This window comes from Lathamus discolor, chromosome 6 (assembly GCF_037157495.1).
Source record: "Lathamus discolor isolate bLatDis1 chromosome 6, bLatDis1.hap1, whole genome shotgun sequence".
NCBI lineage: Eukaryota > Metazoa > Chordata > Aves > Psittaciformes > Psittacidae > Lathamus > Lathamus discolor.
The window spans coordinates 4347969-4363738 of record NC_088889.1 but is presented as its reverse complement, the minus strand read 5'-3'; the positions used below and the strand labels follow the sequence as shown (position 1 = coordinate 4363738).

At 46.2% G+C, this 15770-nt stretch overlaps 1 protein-coding gene across 2 annotated transcripts in view; it reads right to left on the bottom strand.

Annotated features, from left to right (window-relative positions):
- Positions 1-2482: 2482 nt before the first annotated feature.
- The window catches only part of ABTB2 (ankyrin repeat and BTB domain containing 2), a 158653-nt gene continuing 145365 nt past the window's right edge, over positions 2483-15770 (bottom strand). For both annotated transcript variants that reach the window (XM_065684525.1, XM_065684524.1), the window contains 10 exons: positions 14615-14708; positions 13238-13373; positions 11419-11645; positions 10521-10699; positions 9596-9701; positions 9388-9490; positions 8706-8796; positions 6815-6883; positions 6083-6196; positions 2483-4742 (listed from right to left, as the gene is read on the bottom strand). In XM_065684525.1, coding sequence (XP_065540597.1) covers positions 4545-4742; positions 6083-6196; positions 6815-6883; positions 8706-8796; positions 9388-9490; positions 9596-9701; positions 10521-10699; positions 11419-11645; positions 13238-13373; positions 14615-14708 — 1317 coding nt within the window. In that variant the 3' untranslated portion in view covers positions 2483-4544. The remainder of the gene's footprint in view (positions 4743-6082; positions 6197-6814; positions 6884-8705; positions 8797-9387; positions 9491-9595; positions 9702-10520; positions 10700-11418; positions 11646-13237; positions 13374-14614; positions 14709-15770) is intronic.

Here is a 15770-nt window from a genome sequence, read left to right as displayed (position 1 = left end):
GCCCTGTCCAACCTGGCCTTGAGCACTGCCAGGGATGGGGCAGCCACAGCTTCTCTGGGCACCCTGTGCCAGCGCCTCAGCACCCTCACAGGGAAGAGCTTCTGCCTAAGAGCTCATCTCAGTCTCCCCTCAGGCAGTTTCAAGCCATTCCCCTTGGCCTGTCCCTACAGGCCCTTGTCCAAAGCCCCTCTCCAGGTTTCCTGTAGCCCATTTGGGGTTACAGAAGACTGTTACAAGGTCTCCTCAGAGCCTTCTCTTTTCCAGGCAATACACAACAAGCTTCATGGGAACTTTCAATTTCATCTCCTTGTTGGAGTAAATGTGCTCCAAAGGGAACTGTAGGTGTTTGCATTCCATGATTCTCAGTGTTTGTACTGGTGGTTTTCCAGGCATTGCTGGGGCAGGGGCACAGTGCAGGAGGCAGAATCCACCCCTCATGTCGGTGCCAGCAGGCTTCTCATGGCTGGTGTAAATAAAATGCTGAGAGATGCTCGTGATGGTATTTTGTTATAGAACTGGCGTTTGAGTCATGCTATACCTACACCAGAGGGGATGCGTGGTTCCCTTTGGATGTGTGGTTGGATATTCAAGGAAAGAAACCATTATGAAGAGATTTTCAGCAGCTCAGCACAGGTTCTGGCTGTATTTGTGGTTTCCTCTGAAATGTATTTAGGATCCATTGGTTGATGAGAGACTTAACATGAGCCGGCTTCAGTGTGCGCTCGCAGCCCAGAAAGCCAACCGTATCCTGGGCTGCATCAAAAGGAGCGTGACCAACAGATCAAAGGAGGTGATCCTGCCCCTCTACTCTGCTCTTGTGAGACCTCACCTGGAGCATTGTGTGCAGTTCTGGTGTCCTCAACATAAAAAGGACATGGAACTGCTGGAACAAGTCCAGAGGAGGCCACAAGGATGATCAGGGGCTGGAGCACCTCCCGTATGAAGACAGGCTGAGGAAGTTGGGGCTGTTCAGCCTGTAGAAGAGAAGGCTGCGTGGAGACCTCAGAGCAGCCTTCCAGTATCTGAAGGGGGCCTATAGGGATGCTGGGGAGGGACTCTTCATTAGGGACTGTAGTGACAGGACAAGGGGTAACGGGTTAAAACTTAAACAGGGGAAGTTTAGATTGGATATAAGGAAGAAGTTCTTTCCTGTTAGGGTGGTGAGGCACTGGAATGGGTTGCCCAGGGAGGTTGTGAGTGCTCCATCCCTGGCAGTGTTCAAGGCCAGGTTGGACAAAGCCTTGGGTGAGATGGTTTAGTGTGAGGTGTCCCTGCCCATGGCAGGGGGCTTCGAACTGGATGATCTTGAGGTCCTTTCCAACCCTAACTATTCTATGATTCTATCCTATAAAGCATTTAAGCCCTGCTGGGGTAGCATCAAACTCCGAGTCACAGCTCAGCCATTCCCCCAGCTCCACGGGGAGCTGCAAGGTTTAGGGGGCAAGTTTAGGGGAGGAAAAGAGAGCCCTGGGTCACATCTGAGCCCTGGGTCACATTCTTGCTCTTAAAACTTTATACTTCTTGCCTCATAGATAAATAAACACCCTTGTGCCTGCTCTGCCGCATGCCTGACTGTGGCTGTTGGAGTGTTCGTCGATGCTCTTTGCTCTGATGGGAGTCCTGCTCCTGTCATGGTGAAGCATCAGACTCAGGCACCAGCTGGAGCTGGTTTAGCCTTTGGGGCTCTGAGGTGACCTGGGAAGAATGGGGCTTGGTTTTACCCATTTTATTGGGGACGGAGTGGAAGGTGTTTAACTCCCACTGCTCAAACACCACTGGGTTAACAGTTGCTTTAACCCTCGCTGTCCCTTCTGCTGTAGCGACGCATCTTAGGATTTCAACACTACCATAGAATCTTAGAACCACAGAATGGTTTGGGTTGGAAAGGACTGTAAGCTCATCCAGTTCCACTCCTCTACCATGGGCAGGGACACCTCACACCATACTGTCACCCAAGGCTTTGTCCAACCTGGCCTTGAACACTGCCAGGGATGGAGCATTTACTTCTTTGGACACCCTGTGCCAGTGCCTCAGCACCTGCACGATAAAGAACTTCTTCCTTATATGCAATCTAAACTTCCCCTTTTTCAGTTTGAACCCGTTACCCCTTTTTCTGTCACTCCAGTCCCTGATGAAGAGTCCCTCCCCAGCATCCTTGTAGCCCCCTTCAGACACTGGAAGCTGTTCTGATGTCACCATGCAGCCATCTGCTGCTTTTTCACGGAAAACAGGTAAACTTCAGCCAGGGAAAATGCAAGTTAAACTAATGGCAAACTCGGTTATAAACTTGAGAACGTTTGAGCCTAGAAAGGGGAAATTAATTCCTCTTTATCCCTCATTTTAAATCATAGGATGATGCTTACATATATATATACCAAAACAAATTAAAGATGCTAAAGCTGCAGCAGCCTTTTCCACAGAAGTGGCTTTAAATGTGGTTTGTCTCCTTGTCAGAAGAGCAGAATAAATGGCAGAAGCTGTGTATTTTAAAATTACATTGTTAATAAAATCCTGGTACATTTACATAAATGACAACAATAATGTACAATTAACAAAGCATCGTCATATTACAGCAACAAAAGAGGACCTACAGCTCTGTACAGAGATCGCCGGAGCAGCTACTTGAAAATACTTTCCAAGATAAAGCCTTTTGTGGTAGTTTGCAGTGCTGGTTTTGAAACCCCTCTGTGGCTTCCTGGTAATAAATAGGGTTATTGCAGCTGGTGATCTTCAGGAGTGGATGTGCACCTAAAGCACAAACTGGAGCGTGCCCTGACCAACTCGTGTTGGTTTAACTGAGCCTGGACTAACAGCTTTTATCCGTGCATGCAGTTTGCATCTCGTGTAAATACTTGAGGAGTTGAGGGTATGTCAGGTTTTGATGGATGTGTTGGGAGATGCTGTTGTTTGTTCTCCTTCCCTTCATCTACCTAAGCCATGGCTGTGTTGTGCTCTGCAACTTGGGCTCAGCTGAGCCACCTCCTTCCAGTGTGTTTAGTTATTAATGGTTGGATTTTAAGCAGCAGTAGTTCTCCGCTGCCCACTTGGCTTCCTCTTCTCCCTCACCCACCTAAACCAAATGATGAGCAAATGCTTTTCGGGGTGCTAACAGAGATCAGTGGGAATATCTGAAGCTCTTTCCTTAAAGCTACTGGTAAGGGCAAGATGTGGTTTTATACAACTGCCTCCTGTCGTGGGGATTACTTAAAGCACGCTCAAAAACACTGCTTCAGACTCAGAACTGTAGATGGAACCATCTCCTTCTAGTTCTCCAAAGACAGCTAGAACGTGGCCTAGAGGGAGTAATCCTGGACCAGAAACATGTTTGCTGGGAACAAAGGGATGATGGACTCTTGGGCATCTGAGTTGAGGCATCTTAAGTGCTGCTGCCTCAACGTAACTGAGCCCACCTCTAGGAACCAGCCAGGTATTCACCATGCTCCCAAGTAGCGTATCTGTGGAAAGAACATCATTCCATGGTCCAGTGGAATGGCTGTGGAAGCAGAGGCTAGAGATCAGGGCTTCTAATCCCATATAGCTCCAGAGAGAGAACAAACCATCAAGTTACTTGTTCCTCTGGGCCCCAGGGAGACTTTTATTGCTATTTATGCTATTGGGTAGCTTTCCAGCATAGCACTAGCTCCTGCTACACCTGAGTCTTTTAGAAAGCATCTCTTATGGTGTCAGCTCTCATAGATAATGCTCAGAAACAGGTTTCTAAGGTAGAGGTGACTGGGGCTATCAAACCCTGGTAGTGAAGGGGTTGAGTGTCTCATCTTCCCTCGTTGAGATGGATCCATATTTACAACTAGCACAGTGAAACTATGTTATAAAAATACAACCCCCCCCGATTCTCCCCTCCCTGCCCCAGATCAGTTCTTCATTCTGGATTTAAACAGTGAGTAATTTCAGAGTTAGTATTAGTTTCTACTCAGCTTTGAACATCTACAAGATCTCTCTCTCAAGGTGCAAACACGTCGGGGGAAAACTTACGTCAGAGTCTCTTGATGTGTACAGATGCTGGTGTTTATTACTACAGTGAAGTAGCTGGTGTGTGCCAGTCTCTGGGTTCAGATGGATCACTGGCTGAATGGGCAGTGGGCTGTAGGGTTAGAAACCCTCTAGGCAGCCTTTGTACAAGTAAAACATCTATGTGTATGAACTATGTGGCCATTACGGTGTGTAGATAGACAAGTCTACCTACGAGGTATTGGGACTAGGTCAGTTGCCTCCCTGCTTTACAGCCCTGCATTGTGCTTGTGTAAACGGCAGCGTTGATCTTCCCTTTGGTTCAGGTTCTTCACTTGCAGCCTCAGTTCCTGTTTGTGCTGTGACAGTGTTTCTGTGACAGTAGTAGCACAGAGAAGCCAACTCCCACCTGGTCAGCGGGACGAGGCTCGGCCCCTTGGGTGCCTGGGGGGTGTCTGTTGTAGGGGACTTTCAGCAAGATCCAGAAGACAAACAGGAAAGCCCCAGCTCTGCCTGACAGCACCTCCCCGTGCACACTGAACCAGTGCTCCTGCCACTGCCTTGCTCCTGCTCCTTCACACCCTGGAGGTGACGTACACGGAGTGCAGGCGGGCGGCCAGGGCTGTCTGCAAGTCCCGCAGAGGGTCCAGGCCTTGCACTTTGCTGTTCCTGCTGTAGATCAGCTGCTTGAATGAGTCCTGCTCCAGCAAAGAGCTCATGTGTTTGAGGAAGAAGCCTTCACAAAACGAGGCAAGTTCAGGTGCGTTGTGAATCTGCAGAGGAGAGAAGATGAGTTAAGTCTTTCCTGCATGGCACAGACCCAAAGGACATGCCTGAGCTTCTTATTTCTAGTGCTTTTCCCTTTAATAGTTTCTAAGACAGAAAAAGGATGGCAAAAACAGTGGAAAAACGCTTTGAGGGTAGGACCCTTGATGGCTGATCATTTCCTTTGGTGCTTTTTGCAGGCACAGGTGTGTGCAGGGAGGCATTGAAGCAGCTTTAATTCCTTCCCTGATGGCCTGCACTCCAGCCTTTTCCTCTTAAAGGAGCAGAGAGCAGCTGCTGCTGAAGTGGCCAAGGTACCTGCTTAACTGTGAGAGCTGGGAGTTCCTATGCTGCAACATGGAACACTGCACTGCCAGATGGCACACAGAGCTCAAGGCAATCAGAACACGGTTCATAGGGTGGGAGCTGAACTCCTGGAGGAAGGAGCTGAATGTAGAGGAATAGGGATGTTACACTTCTAAACCACGTTAGGTGGATTTGTGGCTCTGATCTGGCTCCCTCTGCTTCAGAACCAGTGCGGGCAGGTCAGTTAATAGCAGCACAACGAAACTCAATTTCAGGATTAAATGTGTGCACGTTCCCATCTCTGTTTCTGGGAACTCTGTGCAAACAGTAATTCAAGGAAAAGCATTGAAGGCCAGTAGGGAATGCTCCCTTTCCCCTCTACCACTACATACTGTTAAATTGTAGGGCCTGAAAGAAACCAGCCTGAGTTCTACGGGAAGAGCGGTCCAGTGTGAGCGTCAGGAATTGAAAAGGATCCCTCTGACACAAAGGGGATGCAAAGTAACCGGGCACATCAACATCAGGCCTTTGTGCATGTCTTTAAGGGGTCTGCCCCTGCAAACTTTGGGGAATGGCATAGTGTTTTCTCTCTGATTTTGTTGATAACATGGGTTATTTGCTATAGAGGTGAATGCCTGTGTCACACAATGGTTCATGCTTGTTCTGCAGCTGTAAAGAATGCATTTTAGCAGTCGGAGTGCTAGGAAAGGGTTTACTTAGTTGCTGTAGGATGATGCATTGCCCCTGCTGCTGAGAGGATTTGAATCCCTTGGGCTTTGCTGCCGTTGCTGTATCAGCCTGCTAAGACACGTCTCCCCTGCTCTGCAGGGATCTGCATCCATTTCATGTGTGATTGCTTTAGACAGGGAACACACTGAGGCCGTGCAGGACGGCTTTAACACATCTCACTTGCGGCTGGGGCAGAGTCACCAGCAGAGCAGTGCCCAGCCTGGGCCTGTTGTATTTGGTTTCTAAAACAAGCCTGCAGAAAGCCTGCCCGCTGCTGCAGTGTGATTCCCACACAAGACAGTTGGACACGTACCTTTGCATATTTATAGATGTTAACAGAGTTCTCCATGCTGATTGTCTGGGCACAGAGGATTTCACAGTGTCTCTGGAGGCCGTCCAGTTGAAACAGGCTGGCAGCCGACAACAGCTATCAGGACGAGAGAGAAGCTATTTGAGCTCGTGAGCCTTGAAAGGCTTAGGGACGCAAACAGACAGGTTTGATGGTTTCCTCTCTGAATGATCTCCTCCTCCCTGTTTTAATGGCCAAGTCCTCATGAAAGAGCAGAAAGGCCACTCTATGCCTAGCTAAAGCGGCAGATTTCCCCTCCTAGCAAAGGCTTGCTGCTCCTGCAGGAAGTGTATTTGTGCTATGTTGTCACCATGACATAGGAGCTGTAGACGGCTCAAAGCCCCCTTTCCTCTCTGAAGAAAATAGTTGTGTGTAGTCTTTAGCTTCAAGCTTGGATTTCATCAGAATAGTTGTGATTGAGCAGCATTGTAAAAGGGCCTATTTGTAACTCAGGGTACTAAAAGCTCTGTAGCAATTTCCCTCCCTGCTGCTGTGCCCTCCCAGCATCTGACTGCCATAATAAACCATAATTGGTAGCCGTTATTTCCCAGCAATGATGTTTTGAAACTTTAAGCTCATTTCAAAGTGTTAAATACACTCCTAGATTGGAAGCTTGCTGTTGGCTCCGGGATTTTGCTTTTCAAGTTCTTTATGCCCCAGTGCACTTGGCAAAGACTTAGAAGGAAAAACTCTCACCTCTAAGATATCAGTGGTGGGAATTTCCATGGATTCTGTTCCTCCATAGTATAAATACTGCATCAGCATCTGAAATGGGAAGAGGGCCAGGATGAAGCTGTTATCATGGAAGGCGCAAGGGGCTGTGAGTGGCTGCGCTCCCCTTCCTGAGCAGGCAGGAGCCGTGGGGTGTGCTGGCTCTCGACTCTGCTGCTGGGCTTTTCTTTTTAGTGCTGCAAATCTGCTGCTTTCCAATGCTCTTTTCTTCCTCAGGCTCTGAAAAGAGCCCTGGTGAGGGTTTGATGCTGAGGGTGACAGCGTGTCTCTGGGCAACACGGATGTCCTTGTAAAACTGTGTCTTGGATCCGGTCTGGTTAAGCCTCGCAGGCAGGTCACACGCGGAGCTGCCAGCTAGAGCTCCAGCACTGCGACTGCCACACCATGAGCATGTGTGTCCCGGGGACCTCCCAGCCGCTTGCCTCCCCTGCTGTGCTTCTAATCAGCTTCCAGCCCCCCATCAGGGCCAGAGGAAAAGGCCTAATTGTTTGCAGGGAGAGCAAGAGGCAGCTTCTGCTCTTTGATCTACATGAGCACACCCCCCATGAAACGGTACTGTCCCATCTAGGGAATGATTGGGTTTGGTGTTGGAAGGAGAAGTCATTCCAGTGACCTGGGTGCTGTGTAAGCAGGTGTGGGGACTGTGCTGCACCATTTCTAACAGTGGTGGGAACAGAACTAAGCTGCTGTTTTTATAATTGCCTTATCTGTATAATAGAATTACAGGGAGCAAAGCTGCTTGCCAGCAGAGCTCTAAGCAGAACTTAGATCTCTGGTGGCTCAGCGTCCTCTGTGCACCATAATTGAAATTGCTGTAGAATGCCATCAGCTTGTCTGATTTTCACTGTCAAATTGTTTAATTCTGTGAAGTATTTCTCTGCTTTAATTCTTTGTGATCCTTTGCACTCTCTAGTGAAGCAAAATTTCATCTTTAGAGGCCTTTTGATGTCAAAATGTTGTTTAAGGAGATTTGTTTCAATACCCTCAGTTACATTTTCTTGTTTTCTGACCTGAGCAGCAAAATCTGGATGTCCTCTCTGCAGCACGAAACTTGTATAACCCCTTTTAGGCAGAATAGGATTGTTCTCAGGGTCAACTGCATTCCCTCCCTGTGAGATGACAGTGCTGCTCACCAGCAGCTTTGCTATTTTGGTTGCTTATAGAAAGAGAAGAAGGAAAAGCCTCAGCCCTGAAGTGATACAGTTACAGAACCTGGTCTGCACCTCAGATCTCCCTGTTCCGTACCTTTTTTCCAAGCCTGAAATGCAGATCTGGGAGGCTGGAACAGCTTCACTATCGCATTTCACGGACTTGTTTTTTGCCTTGGGTGCATGTTCAGTAACCTATTTTCTCTCCATCATGAATGAACCTCCCTTAGGTCCATTAGATATGGAAATGCCTTAGAAGCAAAGTGCAAGTCTCATTTCTGAGCCTTTCCTGAAAGGGACACCACTGATTTCTGATCATCTCATTTGAACTGATACAAAGCCTGGCAGCCCACCTCTTGCTGTAAGTTTACTTTTTGTTAGCATAGAATGAAGATGGTGCTGTAAGAAGTATGGAAATGGTGTCTTACACGTGTAAAAATTACTTTCAGTAGCAGACTAGTTTCTCTTGCTTTAGAGAGGAGTCAGCTGCCTAGTAAGAGAATAAGAATAGAAGCTGGAGGCTTCTGTTTTAAGGTTCATTCTACCTGAAGAGTTTTGACAAGGATCAGAATATTCCTGAAATACTGGTGTGTTGAAGTGAACTCCACCTCTACTCATAAATTACCCCTGATATTAAGCTCTGGCTTAATCTTGGCTTCCAAGTACGTGAGAAGATGAAAAGAATAAAGAAAAGGTAAGATACATACCTTGAAAATGTTGTATTTCATATCGCTGATTTCAACAGTCTTACTGCCATGGCTGTCGTGTTCTGTTTTATTGGTCATGAGCGTCTTAAACCTGAGAATGGTTTTAATAGGTTTCTGTGTTAGCACATCCCATATTCATTACCTATTGACAAACAGCCTAAGCAAGGGGAAAATAAAGCTCCTTCCTTCTTCTTTGCAAGTTGACAATTAAAACCTTTCAATTAAATGACAGTTTAGAACTTCATTTCTTGGGTCTGATCCAGTCCCACCCTATAGGAGTTGCAAACCACTGTTACTATGCCAGTAGCACAGAAACTGATCACTGCAAGCTGGAGCAAGTGTAGCTCTAGCTAGCAAACTCTGAGAGGGGGCATGGAAAGGCAGCGAATGGCTGGACATGTACACTCCAACTTGTACAAGAGTTATTAGGGATAATTACTGGTTAGTTTATGTAAGTAGAGCTCTGGGAATCTCTAACACTTATTAAGAGTGGCTTAGAAACTCATCTTTACTTTCCTACTATTCTTAACAGTAGTAAAGATGATGTGGCTGATCCTGCAGACCTGAGTTATGGTCTGTTGTCTGTATCCTTCGCAGCTGCCTTACTGCAATGAGGAATGAGAGCTGGAAAACACAGATGAGTCCAAGGGGTCAAAACACTTAGCTGTGAAAATCAACTCACCTGTTGGATGCAGTAACCAGCAGGACTTTGTGTGCATAAAACAGCTTTCCTTCTACTAAAAAAGTTACATCAGACATTTCCTTATTGTTTAGGAAGTGAGGATCTGTTGGAGTAAGGGGAAAAAATAAAGAGGGTGAATATTCTTTGCAACTGTGGATGCAAAAAGCCAAAAATCACAAGAACTTTACTGTTGAGGCAAGCTTCTTACCCAGCCGAGCTGGCAGTGTCTTCCGGATCTCTGGAATGCTGGGTATTGGACTGCTGCCATAGCAGTGGGTGAAGATGGATGCAAGCTGCTGATTGATGGAATCATTCTGTAAGGAGGATGGAACAGGAATCATCATTTGGCATTTTGCATGGAGCGGGTTTCAAACATGCTGTAACAGCTCATTTGAGGCTCATAGCAACTGCACTCTGCAAGAACAACCTCCCAGTAGAGTAATTGGCCGGTTGTATCCTGCTTTTCATTTCAAGGACAGTACAGTGTACACTGTAGTGAGCAACTACAGAGGAATCTGGAGCTGTATGTACACCTCAGTCTCCCCTGTCTGTGCGTTACAACTGTATCCCCTCTACATTGGGGAGACAGGCATCCCCCTCCTAACTCAAAGGGCAGCAGCCTCTTGAAGGAGAACATGGTAGAGGCTGGGTGAACTTATATGCAAAATGGGACAGCTAAAATAGGGAACAGGTTTGCTCTAGACATGCATGAAGGGCAAGGAAAAAACAGTCATGGGCAACATTTAAATAAAAGAAGAAGGTAGATGGGAAATGTCACTGAACAAAAGCATTGTTCAGAAAACTCCCAGAAGATACTACTTGGAGAACCTGAATTTCCCAGTGCTGTATTGGTCACTCTTCCTGTTATGTTCACAGGGTTTCAAAAGCCAGTTGCTGAACTGGACTTTAACAGAATAACTTTTGCTTCTGTTGAAATTAATTTCTTTACTGTGATGGCTGCATATGAATTTAGATAAATACTATCAGGATCATTCTCATACCCTAACTCATTAGGGATTTTGCATGGGCATTCACTCATCATTGTGCACTCACTCCATTGTACACCATCATGTGCATTCACTCATCATTGCCTTGTACAACAGCAAAATCCAAATGCTTTGTTACAAAACTACCTTGCTGGTTTTGAGGATATCAAACATGAGCTGCAGCCCTTCATTAACCAGCTCTTCATTGTAGTCCTCTTCTTTAATGGTGACAAATTCCCGGAGGAGGGTCTGTACGACTGAGTAACGGGACTGGTAGAAGGTTGTCCGTAGTGACTCGATCCACACGTGGAGTTTCCATGGGACTCCTGTAGCCACAGCAAAAAGGATAGTGAAAGATGATGATTTGCTGAAGTGCCTGTGATTGTCCTGCTGCTATTACTATTGCTTTGCAGCACTGAAGTAGATTTGTACCTGCATCCTAACAAGAGATACATTTCTTTGTCTTACTTTATGAAAGATAACGGAACTGAGTCATTAACAGTGACTTACCTAGGAAAGGATGGTACCAGGACCAGAGACCCCCTGTTGTGTATTTAGCTTCATGATTAGTCACAACCACAAAACAAATTTGAACTGAACTTGTAAGAATTCCTAACCCTCCACAACCATGGTGTGAGGTCTTCCCTCCTGGTTACCTGTAACAATCTACACACACAAGCTTCAAAGCTTCTCTTTCCTACCTTTAGATCAAATCTGCTCTTTCACATTCAACCATTTAATCTGTCTTGTTATCTCTGATTTTGAGATCAGCCTCTTTTAACACTGAATTTTAGGTGTCAGAGTATCTGACAAAGAGACATGTCCCTTGCTTTTGAAACTTGGGAACAGAGGATCCAGCCAAAAATAAGGGATGTCCTCAATCAGCAGGAATTTGAAAAGAACTTGTGAGGAGCCTTAAACACTTACATTAGACAGCAGATTCCTATAGGCTTGGGATAGTTGTGTAGTTAGGGTTACAGATTCTTGTCCAAATGAAAGCTTTTTACACCTTAAATGAGCACAGTGCTTAAAACAAACCCCTTACCAAGTGCCCTGAGTTCCATGGTGATGTCGACGTAGCCGTGCTCAGCACTGTAGTACATGGCCTCCTGCAGAGCCTTCATTCTTGTTTTACACAGCCTGACTTGCCCCTCGCTGGAGCTGCCCTGGCTAGAGGTGTCACTCTCCACTCCCTCAGCTAAAATCTCCTCCAGGGAGAGGACATCACCCTTCAGTTGCTGGGGCTGGGTCAGGAGCTTGCGCAGAACATTCCTGAGGAGGAAGATACCACTTAGTAATAAATGAAATATCAACAATTTAGACAGGACTGGGATGATCAGGGTTTAGGGGGTCTGGTTCAGTAGTAATTTCCTTCTCAAAGATATATTTCTAGCTGGCAATATGGAACAACATTTAAACTATTTCTCCTTATCTATCCTGCATGCTGGAAATGGATGCCTTGGTAGCAAAGGCATGGAATACACTCCTGTACTTCAGTGGTACGAGAGCCTATTTCAGAGTGTTAGGGCACAGTGGGTTTTATTGCAGTCTATACTATGGCATAGAAGCACATTTCTTTCTGCCAGGCCTGAGTGTGGTAACAGCTTAGGCTCTGAAGTAAGATTTACTGGTGTCTATTGGAACTCCTTCTGTTTTCCCAAATGACTATCTTCAACCACTGTTACGTTGTTTTAGTCAGACCCACTTCCTGGACATGTAGGACTAACTTTTATTATGGTTTCTATTTACTGATACAGGCAGTGGGGTTCTAACAGACACCAGTAAATCCTACTTCAGAGCTTAAGCTTTTGGGCCTTGAGTTTCACGGTTTATATGGTTAGATGTTGCAGAAGATTGTGGGAGGGGAAGAGAATTGGGAACAGAACAGTGTTTGTGTATTTCTACACTGTAAATAACTGCATTAGGCCATTCCAGCTTTGCAGAGTTTAAGCCTCATTTGCGCTTGGGCCATTTTCCCTGGTGTATCCAGATGTGCAGTGTACCTGGAGGGGCAGCTTTGGCACCACTGTAAAGCACAACTGTGTTCAAGCAAGGTAGCTGCCACTTACCATGCTAAGCTAGCTGTGAGACCCTGTGGGTATCTCTCAGCCCATATGCATGAGCAGTTTCAGGCTGTTTGAATTGGCTTCTTACACGAATATTATTGTTCTGGGAACAGGATTTCTGGATGACTTTATAAATAATGTCTTATTTCTAAATAACTACCCTGAAAATTGGGTTGGAAAGCCCAGGCTGGCTCTTCAGCATTTTAATGACTGATCTCCTGGTCAGCCATCCAAAAACCAGAGATATAGTCAACTAAAATAAATTCTGCTGCAGGTTATTTTTACCACCTTAATGTGATTAGATTCTGTCTCAGAACATGAACCACAACCTCATAACCTACCCAGAGGTGGATCTTAGTCAGTTCTCGTATGGCTTAGCACCACCTCCTACTCTCTGTGCTGCAGCTCTAGACCAGGAGGTGAGAGAGTAAGAAAAGGCAAAGAAAGATCTTTCTATTGTATTTTGTGCTTTAGACTAAAATATAGTCCCTTTCTTTTATCAGTTACAGTTGCTGAATAATGAAAGTCTTACATCATTTTTGTCTCCAAAGGGTGTAACAGTAACTACCAGTTTAAAGAATCTTTTGGTTCCTCGAAATGCTCAAAAGGCATTGGAATAGCCTGAGAAACTTTATAGCTGCACTAAATAATGGCTGCTGTCAGGAGAGTCTTAACACAGTCTTCTGAACTGCCCACACAGGGATTTGGGTAAAGGACGTAATATAAAGTCACACAGGAATGCCTACAGTGATAGCCTCAGGAAGATAAAACCTATTCTGAACATAGACAGAGCTTTACCTGTGCCCGTGTGCAGCTGAGTGACTGAAGCAGTTCATATCTTCATGCAGTGATGATGACATACCATTGACCTCTAGCATGCTCAGGAGTGGATCAGCTCCCCTACTTAGCAACAAGCTGACCAGCTCGTAGTTCCCTAGGAAAAATTGATAGAAACATAATGATTGCACCTCTCTGAAGTATATCATGTAGGACTGCTAACAGACACTGTACCAGCAACTTCTGTGCTACCAGCTGAGGCTTTCAGAGCATCCTGCAAGCGTGGATTAGGCCTCATAGTACCTCAGAGTGAGAAACTGAGTCACAAAGCACTTAAACTACTTAAGAAAGCACAACTATAGGCAGAATGAAAAAGGAAATAAACTGGTCTGGTGCTTTCAGTGCACACCAGGGGAGTTGTATGTAATCAGTTCAGCTAGATCAGAGTCTCAGCTGTTTGGCTGGTGGATGAGGTTGAGAGAAGGCCAGAAGGGAGCTCTTCTTTGCTGCACACACTGGCCACAGCTTCATAAAACCGCCCTGCAGCCAAGTATATTGGTTCAGGCCATGTTCAGCCAGGTCTCCTTTCCACCTGTTTCATTAGGTGTAGCAGTGAGTTGTGGCAGCAGACACAGCGCAGTGAGTATCTCTCATGCAGAGGGGAGGAAAGGCCACTTCTTATCCCTTCAATAAATCTTGGAACAGAGCAAGCCAGAGTCTTGTCTTCATAAATAACACAGATATGAAGCAAAAAGAAATTAATGGAAAAACCAGAAACAGTTAGAGGTGAAAAGTGTTGAAAGCCAACAGGTATTTTAGGCAGGCACAGACTTGCTCACAGAATGCTAAACTCTTCCGAGGACAGGTAGAAGAAATGTAGGATTTTACTTGTCTTTAATAAATTAATGAAAAAAAATCTTTATACAGCAGTTATTTTTCTTCAGGCTGACTTGAAATGTGTTAATTTTTGCATCTGGAAGTTATTTAGATCCACAACATCCCTGGACTAGACAGTAGCTGGCTTATGTTTCCTGACAGTGCCCTGTGCGAAGGGACTGTTCCAGTCAGCTGTACTGGGGTGGCTGCTGCCAGGGGTAAGTGTTGGGACCAGTATCAAAACAGGTACTCAGTGCCCATTACGCTGCTGCCACATGTGAGCAGCTGTTAGCTGCTGCCAACCCAGATGTGTTCCTACTGGTGTTTTAGAAATGAACAAAATGCTGCCTTTTTAGTAGCCAGCTCACTGTGCTACCTGTTTGGTGTCTTTACTATACTTACAGTAGCTTAAATGCAGTGCAAAGTGGCTCCTAGCATGTTTTGCAGGCCCACACATGAACTGATTATGGATATTCTGTGGTAGCAAAGAAACAGAGCATGAGGAGGCTGCATGGAGCTTACCTGCGGCTGAAGCCAGCTGAAGAGGAGTCTCAGCATAGTTGTCTTCACTGTTAACAGCAGAGCCCTCGACGTGAGCACCAGCATCCAAGAGCAGCTGCAACACACATGAAAGAGTTGAGAAAAGAGCAATTCAGTAGGACAAAACAGAAGAGGCTGTGTGTAAAACAGCAAACCAGCAGATTCACAGGGAAGGGTGCATGCACACAAAGGGACCAGCTCAAAGGCTAAAGCAAAATATCTGTTACAAGGCAAATTTCTCCTGCATTTCCTTGCTCAGCCTAGGGCTAAAGTCTCCACATGAATGTCAGGTTAGAGTTTTCTTCTTTCCTTTTCCTTTACTGTGCTTTCAGTATTGAGTTTGTGCTGGAAAGGTGCTCAGCTGGCAGGCAGGAGAACATCACCTCTTTGTTTTTGTTTTAATCTCCTTTATGAACATGGTTTTGCAATTGTAATTGCCCAACTCTGAAGAGTCTGCAAGCAGAGCTTCTCCTCAGTGCAGGAAGTCCATCTTATTTAGTTTCATGCTGTGTGCAGGAAACAAGGTTCTTTCAGGGAATTAGCCCTGGAGGCCAAACATGCCTCTTGGTCTCTCTCGCCCAATGGAGCCTGTGTAAAGAGGCCCTGGCAGCTGCAGTAACCAGCCACACACAGAACTTGCTTTCAGTGGACACGCTGAGCTGCTGGCAAGGGAGATCACTCCTGCCTAGATGAAGGGAGAAGATGATAGGGACCTTTTCTAGCCAGGTAGGGCTGGCAGACAGCATTGGAGCACCCAGAGCATGGATGTAGTGATAGGATAAGGGGTAATGGGTTCAGACTTGAACAGGGGAACAAAGCATACACTGTGGGTGCTGAGGTGCTGGCACAGGGTGCCCAGAGAAGCTGTGGCTGCCCCATCCCTGGTGGTGTTCAAGGCCAGGTTGGACGGGGCTTGGAGCAAGCTGCTCTAGTGGAAGGTGTCCCTGCCTGAGGTAGGGGGTTGGGACTGCACGAGCTTTAAGGTCTCTTCCAACCCAAACCAGTCTAGGATTCTATGTGCATCACCATAAGCAGAGGTTCTTCTACTGGGTGTAGGGGTCCAGCTGGTTCTATCCTGTACCACTGCCATGATCTAACCGCTCCAGCTATCCCCAGTTAGTGACAACCTTGGCCTTGG